This window comes from Neltuma alba, unplaced genomic scaffold (genome assembly GCF_004799145.2).
Source record: "Neltuma alba isolate B1F8T4 unplaced genomic scaffold, ASM479914v2 tig00011126_pilon, whole genome shotgun sequence".
Classification (NCBI taxonomy): Eukaryota; Viridiplantae; Streptophyta; class Magnoliopsida; order Fabales; family Fabaceae; genus Neltuma; species Neltuma alba.
The window spans coordinates 302571-317180 of NW_021635862.1; the positions used below are offsets into that span (position 1 = coordinate 302571).

General features: G+C 34.6%; 3 protein-coding genes across 6 annotated transcripts; 1 reads left to right on the plus strand and 2 right to left on the minus strand.

Moving 5' to 3' along the window:
• Nucleotides 1-452: 452 nt before the first annotated feature.
• LOC114761575 (peroxisomal multifunctional enzyme type 2) lies at nt 453-9541 on the minus strand. Of its 2 annotated transcripts, XM_028950977.1 has the most exons (6): nt 9530-9541; nt 9108-9109; nt 2031-2186; nt 1860-1920; nt 1006-1108; nt 453-771 (listed from the first exon to the last, which is right to left on the minus strand). In XM_028950977.1, exons 3-6 carry the CDS (start codon nt 2160-2162, stop codon nt 690-692), a joined length of 378 nt encoding a protein of 125 aa, XP_028806810.1. In that variant the 5' UTR covers nt 2163-2186; nt 9108-9109; nt 9530-9541; the 3' UTR covers nt 453-689. The 2 variants fall into 2 exon arrangements, with proteins under 2 accessions (XP_028806810.1, XP_028806809.1); XM_028950976.1 differs by lacking the exons at nt 9108-9109; nt 9530-9541 and having other exon boundaries at nt 2031-2235.
• Nucleotides 2952-6061, plus strand: LOC114761574 (thioredoxin-like 4, chloroplastic). 3 transcript variants are annotated; one of them, XM_028950975.1, is made up of 6 exons: nt 2952-3112; nt 3472-3571; nt 3661-3831; nt 3958-4625; nt 4889-4942; nt 5648-6061. In XM_028950975.1, exons 4-6 carry the CDS (start codon nt 4164-4166, stop codon nt 5774-5776), a joined length of 645 nt encoding a protein of 214 aa, XP_028806808.1. In that variant the 5' UTR covers nt 2952-3112; nt 3472-3571; nt 3661-3831; nt 3958-4163; the 3' UTR covers nt 5777-6061. The 3 variants fall into 3 exon arrangements, with proteins under 3 accessions (XP_028806808.1, XP_028806806.1, XP_028806807.1); XM_028950973.1 differs by having other exon boundaries at nt 3661-4625; XM_028950974.1 differs by lacking the exon at nt 3472-3571 and having other exon boundaries at nt 3661-4625.
• Nucleotides 6957-9928, minus strand: LOC114761573 (abscisic acid 8'-hydroxylase CYP707A1). Its single transcript, XM_028950972.1, has 9 exons — nt 9696-9928; nt 9294-9615; nt 8932-9081; nt 8564-8812; nt 8392-8481; nt 8090-8168; nt 7840-7946; nt 7602-7720; nt 6957-7334 (listed from the first exon to the last, which is right to left on the minus strand). Exons 1-9 carry the CDS (start codon nt 9893-9895, stop codon nt 7235-7237), a joined length of 1416 nt encoding a protein of 471 aa, XP_028806805.1. The 5' UTR covers nt 9896-9928; the 3' UTR covers nt 6957-7234.
• Nucleotides 9929-14610: the final 4682 nt, after the last annotated feature.

Here is a 14610-nt window from a genome sequence, read left to right on the forward strand (position 1 = left end):
GGAACACAATTCTTAGGTGCTGTGACGGATGCCAAATAACACCATGTGCCTGTTGTCGGCTTGTCGCACTTGAAGGATCTCTAAATAAATTCGAGACCAAATTAAAACATCTATTTTAGCTTTTTTAAATGTCATTTCATTTTGAGATAAAAATATTGAGCAGCAACAAAAAAATTACAACCCAACCTTCAAATTAAAATTTTGCATGCCATCGTCATAATAATTTTGAATTTTAAGATCTCATATTAACAGCAACTAATGTGTGCCACCCCGTGCTGTGGAATTATTTCACCTTTTTGCAACCCAGGTAAAAATTCTCAACTTCCAAGTCTAACCAGTATCTTCAAATGAAAGTAGGTTTTGATAGATATCACCAAACATTTACCTAAATGAAATTAATTATCATTTATCGTTGATAATAATTATAATACTTTGTTTACCATGATAAAAAATAAATTAAAAAAAAAACTCCTTACTGTTTAAAGTTTTGAGCAAATTTGCATAAGATTATTTTGACGTACTCCAGAACAGAAATTACACATTCATGAGCCATATATTCTCCTACGAATGATGATACATGTAAATTAAATGCATGCATTTAGCATTTTAGCTTATACTAACTATCTACTTTCTTTGATTACTGCCAAAGGACAAAGAAATCCGGTACACAGGGTCAGCGCCATCTTTTCTCACATCTTGGAAGGCCTTGGGAAGATATCTGGCGTGAATTTCTGGGCAGCACTCAGACTTCCTTTAATCTTCATTGCACCCCTGAATTCATAAATCTCCACAGAATTAGTTACACACAAGGATGTAAAAGAAACGGTCGTTTGAGATAACCGGAGGCTCAGATTTACTTGAAGATTCTAATTTTACAAAAAAAAAAAAAAGGACTTCCAAGTTAAAATCTCAGAGAAAATGCAATTGATTAAAGTACTCAATCTCCTGAGAGGACCTATCCAGAAAGGAAAACCAAGTACTTAAGAATGCATTGAGAGGTCATACCTCATAAAAGCCATCTGTGGGTTCATTTTCCCCAGTGCAACTTTTACAAAATCCTCATCCTTAAATGAAAATGTTGCATCAGGCTTCCCTCCTTCGTATGGCCCTAAACATCCACATACCCAAATAGTCATACCATTCAGCACGGTTCTTCCCAATATATGACTCAGTTGGTTCAAGAAAATGGTCACATGCACAGCCTAAGATCAATATACACGCAGAGGACAATTTTGGCAGCTTGAGGAAATTTCAGGTAATAAAATCCTCATCCATGTACAGAATAAGACAATGCTTAACAGTCCAGTAGTGGAACAATATCCCAGATCCTCACTTGTCTTGGATCAGCACAAGTGCTTAATTTGCTGAGTCCATTTGACAGATTAGTAACAAAATTTGCCACTGTGATAGAAAAACAGGTTTGAACCTCAAGTAGTTACTCCCACATGATGCAAAGCACACTAAAACACCCATTTTGCTGCCATGTATATCATACTCTTCCCCGGATTACAGTGTTAATTTGATTTATCTGTTCTCATCTTAGCTGTCGTCGGATGATTTCCTTCTTCTATCGGTGACAGAGGTATGTGCTGTTTATTTCTTTTTTTTTTTCCCGGTAAAAAGATACATGTGCTTCTATAAATTTGATTAGGTATCAAATAGAGACGATAAACAGAAGCAATCATTCAACTATGCCTCGTAAAATAAAATACACACGAAGGCCAACTTTTGCTGTAGCTCAAGTTCATGAATGAACAATGCAGTTATAAGATGAAGTCTAATGAAATTATTATACGGAGAATCAAATAACGAATTATTTAAAATCGAGGGAATAAAGAAGACGAAATTGAAAAGCCTACCTCTTTTGACCTCCCCTTTCTTGAGATCAACGGTGTAGATGACCTCATCGACTCCAAGTTTCTGTAATAGATGCAGGAAAGATAAAATTAAAAGAAATAAAAACAAGGTAAAAGATGAAGATAGGAGGGGAAAACGAAGAAAAGAGGAAAAAAGAAAAAAGGGAGGGGGACCTTGGGGCCAATCTGAATCTGATAGACGAGGCCAATCTTGCTGGTAAGTTGTTTGCCGGCGTCGGAGGAGAGATGTTGCTTCATCTGCTCCATTATAGCGTCGGACTTCAGCTCCGAATTGGAATTAGCCATTACCTACGCCAGTCTCTACCTGCTCTTCTCCAAACTTGCTTGCGATGAGCACTCCAAGTTTTCTTATTTGATAATCATAAATAGGACGGGTGAGAGACGGAACAAGTTAGTTCGGCGGATCAGGATCGGATGGGGAACGCCTCACGCATTTCAAGGTGGTGTTTTTGCTGACGTGTCTTGCGCCTAAAAATTTTCTTTGACCGGAGGTTCCAACGGGATCTTCTTTAAAAAAAAATTTTAAAAAAAAAAACTCCTAAGAAAAACGAAGAACAGAAAACAAAGTTTAAAGAAGAAAAAAAAGGTGTTTGGAAAACCATAGGAGTACTTTTTTTTTTTTGGCCGAAGATATAAGTACTTTTAAAAAACATTTTCTTACAAATTAAAACTAATACCTTTACATATTTATTTTATATAATAATGTAGAATTATCTTTAAAAGTTATGATTTCGTTACTATCCAAACCGAAAACTTAAATTTGTAAATAAGTAGTTGGGCTCAAGTAGGCCTCCTCTAAATTCAACTCCGGATTATTTACTCAGGAGTCCTGATCATTTACAGACCCAGAACGTTGAGTAGAAATTGGGCCCATAACTTAATCCCACAAAATCAAGATCCCTTGGGATAGTCGTTGTCGTAAATGTTTTTGCTGTGCAGAAAAATCAAAGCAAAAGAATATACGGATGACCTCAATCTCATTCATAAACCTGGACTTTTAAAACATAATAAATTTATATTTAAAAAACATAATAAATTTATTAATATTTATAGGAAGCCACTAAAGATTCTGATAGAAGTTGATTGGTGAAAACTGAAGAAGGCGTTGGGTTGTTGGAGAGGAAAGCATGGAGGGGGCAGATGAGGTGGTGATTGCGTGTCAACTTCCCATTTGAAGTTTCTAAGTAACGGTATCGCCAAGGGCCAGCCGTTCAACGGTCGCCGGCAACTGTTAGGTAACCTTCCCTCCCCTCCTTTCTTCAACTGAAGTGCCTCGTCCCTTTGCCTTGTTCCTGCGCATCCTCTACCTGCTATCCTTTTAATTAATTTTTGCAATTTTAGTCTTTATGCCTTTCCTTTGTCTGATCTTCTTGGAATAAGGTCACGATGATCCGTTAGAATATGTGATAACTATATAAGTGTTTCAGCCTGTTGAAATGTTGGGTATTGCTGCCAAACTTTCCGAAATGCATTTAATACTTTCTTCTTTTAAAAAAAATTTACTCCAGGGGGAGCTGATCATTAGTTCAATACTAGTTTGTTCTTGCTCAGGCTTTCTATTTTCCTTCTAAATTATCAAGAAGCTTTCCTGCAGGGAAAAAGAATAAAGAAAGTAAAGAACGAATCTTTCCGTCCGTGTTGTTCCTGAAAGCATGCGAAAAACCTTATCCTCAGGAGACAAGTAAAACGCTAACGTATGGCTGCTAATTTTTGTTTTTTTCCATTTCCATTTTCTTTTCAACCAAGAACCAACCAACCAATTAATTTTTTTTTTCACTCTCAGATTGGGCTTTAGTTGCAATTGGCTGCTTTTCCGAATATGCAATATCATGGTCTCATAGAAGTTACAGATTACTGCTTTTGCGGAATTCAGAGAGATCTCAGTGTCAAACTTCTGGCGGTTGTCAATGTTTGATTTAACGATGAACTGTGTCTCAGAAACATTCATGCCCCTGTAACTATTGATAAGCTTTCTCGTTTTGTTAGATATCTATTTTATTCGGTATAAATTGGCATACGCATAGATCTTTATACACTTCCCTGATAGATTTGATAAAATTTCAAAACCTCCCTTGAATAGGCTCCCAATCGGAGTCTCCTTGCCTGCTCAAACAGAAAAGTGGTTTATTCTCTCATTTGCGGAATTCATTCAAGCTGTGGGTCATTTTGGTAACGCTTTTATTAACAAGAAATGAATGAGTAAGAGACCCGTTGGTTCTATTGTATTGGGCACTGTCTACCTGTTCAAAATTTCCTTCCAGTACATACAAGATTTTGTCTGGAAGGATGCCGAAGGTTGTCGTGCAGAGGCATAATTTTATGTATGGCAAGTCCTTTTTCAGTGACAGGCACTCACAAAACCAGCTAGCTTCTAAAAACTCCCATGCAGTTTTCAGCTTGGTCTCTGGGCATGTTCACGAGAAATTATGTCTTGGTAGGGCGAAAATCGAACCCATAATAAAAAGAAGCCACACTATTGGTCCCTGTAACATAGGAGTTGCAAATGACTATCAAGAAGGCTTGTCCGAAGAAGATGATGATCTCTGTCCCGTTGAATGTGTCAGAGAATTCAAAACTGATGAAGAGTTCCACAGAATCCTGGACAAGGCTAAGGAAACTGGAGCTTTAGTTGTGGTAGATTTCTACCGCACCTCTTGTGGAAGCTGCAAGTATATTGAGCACGGTTTTTCTAAACTGTGCAAGAAATCCGGTGATCATGAAGCTCCTGTAATCTTTTTAAAGCATAATGTTAGTAAACTTATGTCCTTTTTCTTTAGCTCATCTATGTTTCAGAAAAATATGAGCTTGGGGCCTTTAATGTGCTTCACTTTAGTGTCCTTTGTAATGCCCCAAGTTCTCAAATATTTTTTTCCTTTCTTTCTTTTTCATTAGATTTTACATGAATTGAGTGACATTTTGATATCTTGCTGTGATAAAATGAAGTTTTGATTATATGTTAAGCAAGGTAATCATTTGTTTTCAGGGGGGACTTACGGTGCCTTTGGTTGCAGGTAATCGACGAATATGATGAGCAGTCGGAGGTTGCTGATCGGCTTAGAATCAGGGTACTTCCTTTACACTAACTGTTGAATGATTTAAATTAAAGTTCTAATCAATACGATGGAGACTTGAGGGATAGCTAATCTCCAGACAGATTTACACGCCTGACAATAACTTAATGGTTCCCTACTTGTTTAAGCGACTTGAGTGGTACAGAGTGCCCTTTTCTTCTTTCATTTGAGCTCCCGTTGTCTTTCTCAACTACATACCAGTTTTTCTTTCAAACCACTTTCTTTGTATCCGTACTAGACATCCCTAGGTGCTCGTTTTTGTATGTTTTATTTATTACTACCTCCGGTCCTAATTATAAGAGCTAGTTAACTAATTTGAAGAGATTAAGAAAAGAAGTTAAGTTAGTTATTTGTAATAAATATGTGTTGTCTTTCCTAAAATATCCTTACTAATTAAGTGTATTGGTTAAAACTATCATTATTAGAAGAACTACCTTGGAAAAAAATATATAAATATGAGAGACAAAGTGGATTGCGGTCTTATATTTAGGACCAAAATAAAAGTCAAATAAAATCTTATATTAAGAATCAAATGTAATACATTAGAAGGGGTTGTACTCTTAACCAAGATCCATGCCTCGTTCTGCTTTTACCATCTAAGCTAACCTTAGATGTTTAGTCATGCGTATTTTATTTTCTAAATATTACAGATGATCATTACCATCGAGTTTTTTGATCCGCTTAAATGAACTGATGCAGAGTGTCCCTCTTTTCCATTTTTATAAAAATGGGGTTCTGGTGGAAGCATTCGCAACGAGGGACAAAGGCAGGATTATTGAAGCCTTGCTCAAGCATTCTTCTCTTGAACCCCAAGATATTTTGAGTTGACTGTGAAGCGGTAGGCCAAGTTGGTGCTGATGCATGAATTTGTGCTTAAATTTTATTAAGCATGAATAAAACAGAGGATAACTATCTGTTCTGTATATTGACATACAGTCAGATATCAAATGTTCCGGTCACCTGATCAAGGCTGTTGTATGATTGTGGATATTCTACTTCGGCCTTTTCATTTGTGGGAAGATTTACTCCTCTGTCTTAAATTTTATACACGTGCACAATGATGAGAAATACAGAGTACATATAATTTTCTATGCACAAGCAACTCCTTGAGTAGATCCTGACCTTTTCGTTCCTCATATCATATCGAAGGTCAGGAAATGATGAGGGATTTGGATTCTTTGAAATGATCAGTTTCCTAAAGTTAAGAGACAGATCGAAAGAAAGAAATAAAGAGTAAATTCTATATCACTATCTCTCCTCTTTTAAAAAACTTCAAACAGTTGGAATAGGCCTTAACTACGAAGCTTTAAGAGGGTGTCAGGCAATCATAAAAAATGCTTTTAAAAATACTTTTTCAAATCGAGATAAACTCCTTTATATATATTTACTTTGTATTATATTATAAAAACACTTTTAAAATCATGATTTTGATTCCATCCAAACACTTTAAATCTCAAAAGGAAATACTAAAGCGGGTCTCTGGCAAAATGCATGTTATATTTAGTAAACTTAGCGTTTGGCTTTCAGGTGAAGAGAATGAACGGAATATAAGCGACAGGGATTAGGAAACCAGATGAGGGCAGGGTGGCTGTTACGAGGAGCGTGGTCCTCAGAAGCGAAATATCAAAGCAGAAGCAGATGAGACGAGAATCAAGGGGTTAAATTAAGGGAGCCAATCTTGGTGGGGCCCTTGTTCCCGAGGACCAGATACTCCAAGCAACGAGGGTGTGAGTAAGGGGTGCCTTAAATGCAGCATCACGAATCAAACAAAGAATGACTCAAGCGATCATGTGAGGCAAAACGTGGCTCTCCTTCAGCCTCTGCCCTACGGATCATGAATTCGCTGTAAGCCAGGGCGCGTGTTGTGTAGTTTTGTCGCTATGTCATGTTACTCATGCAACACGTACAAACACTAAGCTGGGAATATGAGTGCTGTCCCAACTTTTTCTCAGTCGCAACCAATTCATTGATAGTTTATGTATATTTTAATCTTCAGATCAGCACCTCATTCTGCTCCATTACCCCTTCTTCTATTATCAAATCCTATAATACATCATGATTATCAGATATCTTGCTTGAAGAAAAAGAATTACCTTCCGCCGTTTGAGTTTTTTTTCCCGTCTTTTCTTTTTTGGGAAAAGTAGTGGGAGAGGGTGGGAGGATGGGAATAAAGGGGCAAAAATTTTATAACAGCTAGGGAAAATTACAGAAGAAAAATGTGAATAACAGAGAAAGTAGATGGCGGATCAGGCATTATGATTAGAGGAGACGCTTGCATGCTGCTTTCTAGCTGGTAGATTCTCTCCAAAATCTGGCTGGTAATCCATCCACAGGCACTGGAAATGGGCCATACTGAATCCCAAATTGTGATCCTTTCACTTCCCACCTACATCACACTCGGACAAAGAAGTTACTGTCAGTAATCATAGGTGTTAATACATAATACCACCTCCACTATCTTCTCTCCTCTCACCTAGCACCTGCCTCTTCTAGTTACTTCCTCTTTACTGTGCCTATACTTAGTTCATCATTTTATTCTTTCAAGTACTTGGTTAACCTTTGACCATTAGTTACAACTCCGGTTTTCAAATTTTTAGTTCGTATACGAATGCTGCTTTTTTCACTTCATCATCTCCTTTCCTAGTTGCAGTACCTAAACTCAGTGACCAAATGGTGGACCATAATCAGCGACTCCAGCTTAGCAAGCTGATTGCCGGGACAGGCATGTTCTCCACTGCCAAATGGCATGAAAGTATTCGGTTTTGGTGCCACCTAAATGAAGAAACAGAAACAAATACGCATGTTACAAATAAATAGATTCAGCTGTCTTTAAATATTGAAATACACACATTACAGAGAGTAAATTAGACTGCTCAGACATGCATGTATACCTCAAACCTAGAAGGGTTAAATTTCTGAGGATCGGGAAAAAAATGTGAATTATGATGAATGTTTCTGAACAGAGGCAAGACTTTCCATCCTTTTGGTATTAGGTACCCTGTTTCAAATAGTCAAGTCAGCCATTCCATTCGATGTGATCAACCTTTTCGCGAAGGACCAGTGTAGTTTATTTTTCGTTTTTCATTGTCAGAACTCAAAATGCTCGGCATTTTAGATTATAGGATGTTAGATTCCTCTTACCCTTGTAATCTACATCTGCCACTGCTTCTCTGAAAGCGAATGATATAATGCTTGCCATTCTCAAGCTCTCTAAGACAACCTGAGCAAGTCCACGGTTTTTCCATCGTTAGCCTTTCATGCGAAACAACTACAACAGACAGCTGAAACTTTCCTTTATTAATTTATTTATTTTCTTCATTGCCCCACATCTCTAATCAGGCGCCCCAATAGCATTGTCTCCACTTGTACGTTGCAACGTAGAGATACATAAAAGCTAATATTCGTTTTCTTAGAGTCAGTAAGACACAGCATTAACCGCGTACCTTGTTGGTAATCTGCATGCTTCTAGTCTGATTCCAACTCAATTGTAGGTTGCCTTCATCATTTGACCTGTGAATAGCCTTCTGTTCCGCCTGCAGAACAAGCACTAGTTGGAGCATTATTGAGAAATTAAAACATCACTAAAGCAAATGGTTTTCAACATATTGATCATACCGTTACAGCCTCCAGAAGTTTGGGCTCATCGTGCAGGTATTTTATTATCCATGTCATGACACTAGCTGTTGTGTCTTGAGCAGCAAACAACACTCCAATAATGTTATCTGAGATTTCCTCATCGCTCAAGACTTCCCCGTTCTCATTTCTGCAGCTCAATAGGCAGCCCATGAGATCCTTTTCAGGCAATTTCTTCTCTTTGCGCCCGCTAATTATCTCTCTTATAATCTCGTCAAGTCTCTTTCTTGCCTGTATATTCATTCAGCGTTCAACGAAAGAGGAACATTCCAATGTCATAACACATATAGTTATGATATGATTTATAAAGTCAAAGGAGTATTTTAATAACAAAAAACGAAAATTCTTACCAACAGTGCCTTTTTGAATGGGGTTCCTGGAATGCTGGTGGGGAAGGAATTATAGCCTCTGTCTACTATACAGTAATTCCTCTTGAGCTCCTCTTTCAACCTCGGCTCCACATGGCCAAAGACCAGGAGGATACCCACCTCGAAAGAAAACTGCAAGCATCCGAGACAGGGGTAACCACTTGATCATTGACCCTTAATAATTTATAGTCCGTATATGACATAATAGTTATGTGGGTGTTATGTGAAGAAATGACAGAAAAAAACATACGTAACAAACAAACGTCGGAATATAAACAATATAATAATCGTTCTAATGATTGGCGTGTATATATATACACAAAGGTAGCGAGAGAAGAACTCACCTTTTTCATTTCACTAAATGTGTTAACGACTGGCGCGTCCGCCCAAGAATCCATGGCAGAAACAGCCAAGGATTGAATATGAGGCACCAATTTGCGAAGTGATTCGAGAGAAAGCGAATCCTGAACGAGCTTCCTCAAACGCATATGGTACTGACCTTGGTGGAAAAACAGAGCAGAGGGGCCAATCAAGCGTTCCTTGCTCTTAGGATATGTAGGCTTAAACAAGGGAGCATGACTCACAAGCACGAAGTGAGCCGCCTCGGGACTAGCCAGCATCACGGAGGGGCAACCCAGAATATTGGTCTTGAATATTTCACCATACCTGTAATTCAATTATCGCATTAACGAACCACGAAATGAGAAGAAACAAAACAAACAAGAACTTAATGCCGGCCGACGAACCTTTTCTGTCTGGCGGCGAAGAAAACATTGGGATTCTGAGAGTAGAGTTGAAGAGTCTCTCCTATATGAGGCCATCCCATGGAACCAGGAGGAAGCTGTGGACTTGTTTGTGGTTTTGTGTGTCTCTTGTGTAAGAACAAGAATACGAAAGAGAACAAGGGTATGAGAAATAAAAGAGCGTAAGCAAGAAAGGTTTCCATTATTGTGTGTGGTTGAGAAAAGGTGGCCTTAGAGAGAAATGCAGGGAATGTTATAGACTTGAGAGTGGAGAACGAGGGAGAAGCGAGTTATATAGAGAAGGAGGGAAGGAGGGAAGACGTAGACGTGAGTCAATAGGCGACGGATAAAGATGCATTATTTGTGATTCCATATGCTTCAACTGCAGAAGGTACAACGTATATGGCTTGCTCAGTAAATTTGGTTATCTGATTCGCTCTATAAAATCGAAAACTCAGCATAAGGGATTCTCACCAAAAAAAAAAATTTATCAATTTGTACATTTAGAAATAAAATAAAATTACATGGCCCCCACACCACACGTTGTGATACCTGATGACGACGCCATGAAAGATCCACGCTTTTTTTTTTTTGGCCAGTGACGCACTATAAAATTAGACATTATATATTTCAGATTTTTTCCCCCTTTTACAACAATAAATATATAATGCATTTATGAACAAACAAAAATGAAATAATCAACCGGATTGGATTTATTTCATATTCATTTATTCATATATGTGAAGAGAGTGCGATAATTTCATTGAAAAGAAAAGGAAGGTGTAATATAGAAAATACTAGTACGTGAGTAGGTAAAAATATTGACTCCAAAAAAAAAAAAGTAGGTAAAAATATAAATAAAATTAAAAAATTATAATGAAAGATGAAATACAGATCCCCAGTGCGGACTCTATGAGACTGTGACATCAAACTGGGATTACGTTGAAATTAGCTGTCGATTTTAACTCTCTCGATCCGATTTATACCACTAGAGTCTCTTTTTCTTCATCCAACGATCTTCCAGATATATCAATAATTTACTTTGTCTTATTAGGGGGAAAAAAGGCAGTTTACTTTTTTTTTGCCAGAATTTAAATTTTGATGATGCAATAAACCTTATCAAATCTCATCGTTAGTGAACCACAAAGAGTATGATCTATTTTTATGTTTCATACCGTAGGCAAAAAAAATTATGTTTCCTACTAATAATATTTTTATTTATTTATCAAAATAAAATACAATATAAAATAATGTTACGATTACTGCATATCAATGCATTGTAAGTATTTCATCTTGCTCAAGCGGAATTATAGGTTCCCTAGGAATGCAAGATATTTAAATATATATATTATCAGATATACATATATGTAATCATGTTTAATTGGTGAACCTTCTAATAATATTTCCTATTTTGTGCAAATTTTAATTTTTATAAACAAAATTTAATTTAAATTTTTTGGTTTGTTAATTGTAAGAATAGTTTGAGTAAATAGATTATATATGAGAACATTGCTTTTATGTTTATAACTTCAAAGTTTTTATTTTATATTAATTTTTTCATCAATTATGATAAGTTAGCTCCTTTTCCATGAGTTTAAAAGTCTTAACTAAACACAAGCTTCATGCAAAATGAATAATTTTAAAAATTAATGGTATTACTACCTCCGGTCACAATTATAAGAACTAGTTGACTAATTTGAAAAGATTAAGAAAATAAGTTAAATTAGTTATTTGTAATAAATAGGTTTTGTTTTACTAAAATATCCTTATGAATTAAATGTATTGGCTAGAACTATCATTATTAGAAGGATCTTCTTAGAAAAAAAACATAAATATGAGAAACAAAGTGAATTGAGGTCTTATACTTATGATCAAAATAAAAGTTAAATAATGTCTTATATTAAGGACCGGAGGCAGTATTTAATATTTTAAAAATAAAGCAGTGTTTTTATAGATTTAATGTATGTATGTATGCATATTGGGGGATGAGCAATTAAATGGAGCACATAAAATCCTCGTCTGTTCTCCTTTTTCCAAAAAAAAAGTAAGATTTCAACCTAAATTTATGTCCCTAAACCCTCTCATAACGACTTAAGCCATCCTAAGAGGGCAGTGCCATAAATATATTAGATTTGTGTGTCTAAAATAACGCGCGAGTGTGAGGATAATGACGTAATAGTAATAAGCTTCCATGACGAGCAAGTTGTTTAAGAAATTGGCAAATCGTCCCTGGACTTTTCCTTTAACGATAGTGCGTTGCAAGGTTATTTGTATCTATCCCTTTTGACATAAATTTGAAAATCTTGTAAATTGCAAATTAACATGTAGCAAAAATAATCAAGAAACAACTTTAAATACTTCCAGAATGTCATAACTAATTAGTACTACCTGCGGTGTTTAATATAAAACCTTATTTGATTTTTATTTTGATCATAAATATAAGACCTCAATCCACTTTGTCTCTCATATGTATTTATAGATTTTTTTTCAAAAATAATCATTCTAACAATGGTAGTTATAGCCAATACACTTAATTAGTAAGGACATTTTAGGAAAGACAACACATATTTATTACAAATAACTAACTTAACTTCTTTCCTTAATCTTCTCAAATTAGTCAACTAGCTCTTATAAATAGGACCGAAGGTAGTATTTAACTATTCTGTCTAATAATATCATATACTACCTCTGGTCCTATTTATAAGAGCTAGTTGACTAATTTAATGAGATTAAAGAAAGAAGTTAAGTTAGTTATTTATAATAAATATGTATTGTCTTTCCTAAAATATCCTTACTAATCAAGTATATTGGCTAGAACTGTTATTGTTCGAATGACTATTTTGGAAAAAAAATACATAAATATGAAAGACAAAATGGATTGAAATCTTATATTTATAACCAAAATAAAAGTTAAATAAGGTCTTATATTGAAGACCGGTGTTGTTTTTATAAATTAATTGATGTGTAGTATTATATGTGTCAAATCAAAGTATTGTGAGTTTTTTGTACCAAAAAAAAAGGGATTGTTAGTTTAGGAAAGTATCTTTTCTTAAATTATTTTTTACGCGTATATAAACTCAAATTCGAGACATGTGTCTCATATTTAAGTGGTTATAATCCGTTTTATTAAAATCAATGTCAGCCAGCATTAACTATTCTATATCAGTGTTTTCTAATTTTTAAGTCCCATTAAAATTTATTAAAACGAAATATTGAAATGTGTAGAAAAATTAAAATATCAATAATTGGACAGAGTCCAAAAATAATATTTATCATCATGCATGGCCTGGTAATAATATGATTCTCTATAAGTTTAATATTTTACATTGACATGATATTTTATTCAAAATTATCATTAAACCATATAAATGATGTAATGTTTCAAAAACTTTCAATTTTTTGATAAATATTTTTTTGAAAAAACATCAAATGGTTCAACTGATTTTATTTTCATAGTATTCAGATTTCACTCAGTGTATAAAAAAATTATAGTTAGCCGATATTACTGAGCTCTTTTTGGATAAGAGCGTAATTTAAATCGCGGATGATAAACAGAAATTAATTGATCTCAGGAGCGACGCAACCAAGTTAGAATCGACCATTCGATTATGGACAGCGGTTTCATTTCTATTGACTTTGACTTTTGACTTTATTTTGGGTTAGCACGTCGTGTGTTTTATTGTATTTCTATGTTTAAATTAGAGTCGGAACAATTGAAGTTTTATATTACCTCCGTTACTTATTTGATTTTTATTTTAATTCTAAATATAAGATCTTAATATACTTTATTTCTTATATTTATCTTTTTTTTAAGGTAGTTATTGTAATAATGATAATTCTGATCAATACACTTTATTATCAGAGATATTTTAGAAAAGATAATATCTATTTACTATAAATAACAAATTTAAAACTTTTTTAATCTATTTAAATTAGTTAATTAGCTCTTATATTAAAGATCAGAGATAATAATTTATAAATTGAAGATGAGATGAAAGCTAGTTATTAATATAATGAATTTTATGTTAGGATTTTAAATATATATATATATATATATATATATGAGTACCAGAAGGATTAGAAAAACCCATGATTTTGAGACCAAAGTAATAAATTACTATCTTCTATCTTTAATATAAGACTTCATTTGACTTTTATTTTGGTCTTAAATATAAGACCCCAATCTACTTTATCTTTCATATTTATTTATTTTCAAGATAGTCCTTCTAATAATGATAGTTCTAACCAATAAACCTGATTAGCAAGGATATTTTAGGAAAGACAACACCTATTTATTATAAATAACAAACTTAACTTGTTTTCTTAATGTATTCAAATTAATCAACTAGTTTTTATATTTAGGATCAGAGCTAATATATAGTTTCAAATGTAGCGTAGTTTTGAGACTAAAAACCACAATGCTCTAACCGTTTTTTTTCAAGCAAGAAATTTTTTTCTCCAACCATCTTGTTGATAACCACACATGGTACGGTTTTGCAAACCTAAAAGCTAAATGGAACACATATAGCCTTGGCATGCTCTCTCCTTTAGACAGCCGGACACAGGCTTCGTTTTGCTAGTTTCAATAATACTCCTTCCGTTCCTTATTACAAGAGACAAATAACCAAATTACGTTGATCAAAAAAATAGTTAAATTTAGTTGAGGACAATTAATATGTCAAAAGTATAATATTTTTTCCAACAATACCCCCATTAGGAGAGAGAGTATGAGAGAGAACAATTAAATTATTAAAAGAAAGAGAAGTGGGAGGGAGGGAGAGTATGAGTTAGAGACAAAATAAATAGGGGTAAAATAGGAAATCAATACAAAAAAATAGATATAACTTTTAAGTGTCTCTTATATATTGGAACATGCCATGAGCATCAAATGTCTCTTATAATAAGGAACAGAGGGACC

What these genes read in the sequence shown, in the direction of transcription:
- LOC114761575 (XM_028950977.1), bottom strand. Translation starts at nt 2,162, where the DNA reads ATGGCTAATTCCAATTCGGAGCTGAAGTCCGACGCTATAATGGAGCAG. An exon ending in AGATTCAGATTGGCCCCAAG is followed by an intron (nt 1,921 to 2,030) that starts GTCCCCCTCCCT and finishes CATCTATTACAG; the next exon opens with AAACTTGGAGTCGATGAGGT. An exon ending in GAAAGGGGAGGTCAAAAGAG is followed by an intron (nt 1,109 to 1,859) that starts GTAGGCTTTTCA and finishes GTGGATGTTTAG; the next exon opens with GGCCATACGAAGGAGGGAAG.
- LOC114761574 (XM_028950973.1), top strand. Translation starts at nt 4,164, where the DNA reads ATGCCGAAGGTTGTCGTGCAGAGGCATAATTTTATGTATGGCAAGTCC. An exon ending in TAATCTTTTTAAAGCATAAT is followed by an intron (nt 4,626 to 4,888) that starts GTTAGTAAACTT and finishes CTTTGGTTGCAG; the next exon opens with GTAATCGACGAATATGATGA. An exon ending in CTGATCGGCTTAGAATCAGG is followed by an intron (nt 4,943 to 5,647) that starts GTACTTCCTTTA and finishes GAACTGATGCAG; the next exon opens with AGTGTCCCTCTTTTCCATTT.
- LOC114761573 (XM_028950972.1), bottom strand. Translation starts at nt 9,895, where the DNA reads ATGGAAACCTTTCTTGCTTACGCTCTTTTATTTCTCATACCCTTGTTC. An exon ending in TTCGCCGCCAGACAGAAAAG is followed by an intron (nt 9,616 to 9,695) that starts GTTCGTCGGCCG and finishes ATTGAATTACAG; the next exon opens with GTATGGTGAAATATTCAAGA. An exon ending in GCATGCAGATTACCAACAAG is followed by an intron (nt 8,169 to 8,391) that starts GTACGCGGTTAA and finishes GGACTTGCTCAG; the next exon opens with GTTGTCTTAGAGAGCTTGAG.